Consider the following 5,546-nt stretch of genomic DNA (forward strand, 5'->3'; position numbering starts at 1 on the left):
CTGGGCCTTTGAGGGAATATCCTCACCTGGCCCCTTATCTGCTCCTTTTTTTGGAAAATTAAAAAAAAAAAAAGAGAGAGGGGAGGATTTCCAGCCACCCGCTCCCTCCCCTTTTAGTCGCCTTCTACGAAACGCAGGGAATACGTGGGAAGTATTCTTTCTCCTCTATCTCCAGGGATATACATATATATATATATATATATATATATATATATATATATATATATATATATATATATATATATATATATATATATATACATGTGTGTGTGTGTGTGTGTGTGTCGGTATGTGTGTTGGCGTGTGTGTCTGTGGGTGTAATTACAAGCTTGTACTATTGTATGTATCTTCCGAAGAGGTGGTTTGAAATCTTAATGCTTGTGATCACGTCACTCTTTACTCTTCTCTCATCCATGGTGGTTGAATCTATGGCCTCTAGCTCCTTCCTGTAGATAATCACCCCTAACTCTGGTAACATATTTGTTACCCTGATCTGTATAATGGCAGTGTGTGTGTGTGAGTGTGTGTGTGTGTGTGTGTGTGTGTGTGTGTGTGTGTGTGTGTGTGTGTGTGTGTGTATCACTACTATTTATGTATTACGGGGAATGAGTTTTATTCTCGTGTCGTCCAGCCTCTTAACTTTGTATACGTTTTGTCTTTGCACTTATGCATGTATGTATGTACACACACACACACACACACACACACACACACACCCTGACTTATACCAGGTACCCAATTCATTGACCAACCAGTAGGAGACGATGAACAGCTAGGTGGACTGTGGACGGTCTAATGCGACCAAGATTCGAACCTAAGCGGGTTTGACAAAGGCAACCCGTGCATGCGTGACGGTCAGTAACGGTCAGTGTGTGTGTGTGTGTGTGTGTGTGTGTGTGTGTATGAACCAGTCGCTGGTGGTCATTAGTTTACAAGAGATCTATATATTATTTGTCAATCTACATTTTAGCCGCAATTAAGCGTATGTAGTCTGTGCCGATGTTATTGTTACATCAAAACCCAATTACCCCATGTTTGTATGCATTTTCTATTCCAAAATCATACCATTCGTAAAACTCACCTCCCGTTAGATTTGCTTTAATAACACCTTTGGAATAGACCATAAAAGAGCTGAAACAATTGCCAAAATGGCTCACTCTGGCCAGACAGTCTCCGTAATTTCCAGACCGGACCACATATCCTAGCCACTTTGCGCGGTTGCTATCGCTGCTGCGCAAAGACAAGCTATGAACCTTACGTTATGTGACGAGGCCTGCACTGAATGCTGACATGTTCCCCCTCTTATATGTTTTAATTAAACTGTACAGAGCGGAGCTGGAATCCATCACGTGGAACATATCTAGTCTTGGCCTTATAAACGACGGCCGGTGACTAATGGCAGCCCTGCTTTACTCTCCATGTTATGGTCTCAGGTTATGTCTCTGTTCTTCCTATATTTTCATTTTGTTCTTCGAAATCTGAAACTTTAGAATTTATCATTTTTAATGGTATTTCTGGTGATGTGTTCATGTATATATATATATATATATATATATATATATATATATATATATATATATATATATATATATATTATCCCTGGGGATAGGGGATTAAGAATACTTCCCACGTATTCCCTGCGTGTCGTAGAAGGCGACTAAAAGGGGAGGGAGCGGGGGGCTGGAAATCCTCCCCTCTCGTTTTTTTTTTTTTTTTTTTCTCCAAAAGAAGGAACAGAGGGGGCCAGGTGAGGATATTCCAAAAAAGGCCCAGTCCTCTGTTCTTAATGCTACCTCGCTAACGCGGGAAATGGCGAATAGTTTAAAAAAAAATATATATATATATATCCCTGAGGATAGGGGATTAAGAATACTTCCCACGTATTCCCTGCGTGTCGTAGAAGGCGACTAAAAGGGGAGGGAGCGGGGGGCTGGAAATCCTCCCCTCTCGTTTTTTTTCCAAAAGAAGGAACAGAGTGGGGCCAGGTGAGGATATTCCAAAAAAGGCCCAGTCCTCTGTTCTTAACGCTACCTCGCTAACGCGGGAAATGGCGAATAGTTTAGAAAAAAAAAAATATATATATATATATATATATATATATATATATATATATATATATATATATATATATATATATATATATATATATATATATATATGTATACCAGCAGACGACAGGAAGCACTAGACAAGCTTCAATAGACTTGATCCAGCTTAACGTACCAATGATACTGGAAATACTTAGACTCGTAAGGTATTTATGCAGACATTGCTCTGCAAACCTGTGGAAGTAGATCAGCTAGATAATGGGAGCAGAAACTTGATCAGAGTCAGTACGATGCGTCCGTACTGTAGTTGCTGTAAGTCTCATTTACATGGAATTATTATGGATTATTACCAACTCATTTTCATAACACTTGAGGTTTTTTGCTAATGATAACACACACACACACACACACACACACACACGGGTCCCCGCGTGTACTTGTTAGCATTACTGATCATGAGTCTGCACTGGCCAGATCGGGGTAGGACCTGCATGGGTTCGGATTCTGACTGTGGCCTACACCTAACCCAGGTGTTCATCCCCTCCTCAGTTCTCGATATTAAAGGAGTATCTGGCTTAGGCTGGGTGTATGTATGCGTAAACATATAGGAGTAAAGACATGGTTAATTGACGAGGCAATACGAATATAAAATTCACTACCCATACACTGGATTGAAAGATCATACACCTGACAAAGCGAGTAGGGATATGAAAGATTTCTGAAGGCTATAGAAATGCCAGAGGCAATACCTGTGCAGAAAGATTGGAGACGAACTGGTAGTTATAATCAAGACATAAGGGGATGGCTAGTTATGGTTGCTTTCGATTAGGAGTCGTATAGCCAAGAAGTACTGAGGCAGGCTAATAGAAACAAGCTGGAGGTCAGTGGGGTGTATACATCAAGCGTGATGCACCGAGGGAAAGAGGGAGGAAAGCAAAGACGTCAGTCAGACCTCACAAAACGAGCGACACCAAATGAAGCCTAAATAGCGGACTGCTTCCGCCAGCACCACACAGAGGTCAGTAGTGGCAGGTGATGATGCGAGAATCAGACCGAAGGTAATGTATACAATGCTGATGGATTAATAGTAACTGATGAAGAGCTGGAGTTCAAGAACCGTATTAGGGAAAACGCACCTGATATTGTTTGAGTACTGGAAACCAAGCTTACTGCCGAAATGAGAACTCGCCCGATATATTAAGAAGGGTAAAAGACAGTAAGAAGGAAAAGAGCAGTCAAAGGAGGAGGGTTGGCCTTCCTGATAAAAGAAAACCTTAAGTCTCAGGAAATAGTTGGCCAATTAGAACGATGCATAATGGGAAGGTTTGTCTTACATGTAGTAATAAGATATGAAGAGGAGGAAATAAAACACGTGGATCAGAATTTCAATATAAAACGTTCGTTGTGTATTTTGTAAAATTACACATGAGCTAGTCCGTCGCAGTTGTCGTACAGTGTTGGGGGGCGAAAAGTAAGTTGAAATACGTATGAAAGAACATAGAGTCCATTTAACTCTGACCAGTTGATTGTCATGATTTAGATGTATGACATTAGTGAATTTTCTATCATAAAGGGTAAATATAACACAAATAGTTCCAGACTACGTTCGATGCTGGTTGAAGGCACATGTGGGTGAGAGGGATCATGGGATGGGTGAGGAGGGGTGGGTGAGAAACCAGGAGAGGGTGGCGGGAATATAACGTTCTGAAAATAATAACTGTTGAAGGGTTGTTAGGGAAAGATTGACAACGGAAAATGAGCAGTAATGATTGTGAAATAGTAAAGTGCTTAATGACACTGAATGTTATAGTCAATATCAATGATAACCTCATCTACGGTATTCATTTACCTCGACTTATCTTACGCTATAGCAGCGAACCTGTCACTCAGTATTCACTTCCCTGCAGACATTCATCGTGATACATAAACTTACTTTTAAGCCTTGACCCGCTCATACCAACTCTCCCTCCCATATCATCATTCAACGTTTCGGCTTCAAATAATGGTTGAAACAGTGTTGTTCATACGAACTTGGAAACCAAGGTATGAAAGGGAGTTTACTTCCATGGTTTGGCACCAGCCCTTACAATCACGCTGGGCCACATGACCAGTGAGATCGTATGTGGTCTTAGATTTACCATCAACACCCAAAGGTGTTCAAGATCTTTTTGGTTAGTGGATGTAACTTACGATGACGGCCTCGATGACCCCTGGCAATTGATAACCTAAAACCCAAACAACCAACCAACCGTCCTTACATTCGACAGCAGTAGCAAGTTTGTCATCATTGAAAATGGACCGCCTTCACGATAGACTAACTCGCAGAGGTAGATCAGCATGAAGGAAGGTGATTGGTTCACCGCTGACATAGCACTGGAACTTGGTGTTTCGCAGAGTACAGTTTACAAGTGGTGGAGGATATGGCTCGAGGAGGGAAATTTACGAGATCGTCCGAGATCAGGTGCGCCAAAGAATATCACAGCTGAGGAAGATCAACGTATCCTTGCAGCAGTAACAGAGGATTCCAAGACCACTACTGTAGCTCTCTGGGACGACCTGCAACTCCAAGTTTCAATCTGTAGCAGAGTGCGAAACCGACTACACAAAGCTGGCGTGCATCATAGGAATCCCGTCAAGAAAGGAAAGCTAACCGAGCAACACCGCATGGAGAGGCAAAGCTTCGCACAGCGATACGTGCATGAAGATATGCAGTTTTGGGGACGGGATATAGACAGATTACATTCTCCGATAAAAAAATCTTGTCATCCACCACGCGTGGGAGGCAACATTGCTGGCGCATAAATGGGATAAGATACTCTCCGAAGATTATCTACAGAGTCGTCAGAAGCGGTCACGTCACATGCAACATCTGGGGATGACTTCATCCATGTGGGATATGGGAACTGGCCGATACTGAAGGGCGCTTCACTGCAGAGAAGAATCTTGAGATACTGGAAGAAGTGATGCTACCCTCGGTTCGTGCTATGGCCTCTACCCTACCCAGATAGGATAGTATTTATGCAGGTGAAAAATCGTAGCCCCTGAATAACCAAACCATCTCATGTGCCCCTTCTTCCTCACCCCACTCGCCGTCAGCGTTATCAAGCACGGCCATCGCTATCATTCCCGTAAATCAATGATATATTCCACCACAGTCCTCAACCAGTGCACAAGACATGTCCCCACATACTATTATCATTAACTGCAACTCTCCCGTCATCTATGGCTCACAAATACGGTAATCAATAATTGCAACCATCCGTCAATGATATTGTTGTCCATCCTATATCTCATGGGATCTGAATACACTATCAACTCCAGTCACAGTTTTGACACAGATATTGTTTTACTTTAATTAGAACACTCACAGTGCGAGTATTAACCTTATTGGAGTTACTATTATCCTAAAGATTAATGTCAGCTATAAATGTAGGGGAAGCATCATTCATAAGATTTCACCAATATCGAGAGTAAGCTTATGAAACCTGCATTGAACTA

The 5,546-nt window shown here is 41.9% G+C and overlaps 1 protein-coding gene across 1 annotated transcript; it reads left to right on the plus strand.

Moving 5' to 3' along the window:
* Positions 1 to 4,385: 4,385 nt before the first annotated feature.
* On the plus strand, positions 4,386 to 4,850 carry LOC139752228 (uncharacterized). The gene has a single exon (XM_071668254.1). The coding sequence runs from the start codon at positions 4,386 to 4,388 to the stop codon at positions 4,848 to 4,850; it is 465 nt and encodes a 154-aa protein (XP_071524355.1).
* Positions 4,851 to 5,546: the final 696 nt, after the last annotated feature.

The sequence above is a fragment of the Panulirus ornatus genome, chromosome 2 (genome assembly GCF_036320965.1).
Source record: "Panulirus ornatus isolate Po-2019 chromosome 2, ASM3632096v1, whole genome shotgun sequence".
Lineage (NCBI taxonomy): Eukaryota > Metazoa > Arthropoda > Malacostraca > Decapoda > Palinuridae > Panulirus > Panulirus ornatus.

Coding starts and splice junctions, on each gene's coding strand:
- LOC139752228 (XM_071668254.1), top strand. CDS start 4,386: ATGAAGGAAGGTGATTGGTTCACCGCTGACATAGCACTGGAACTTGGT.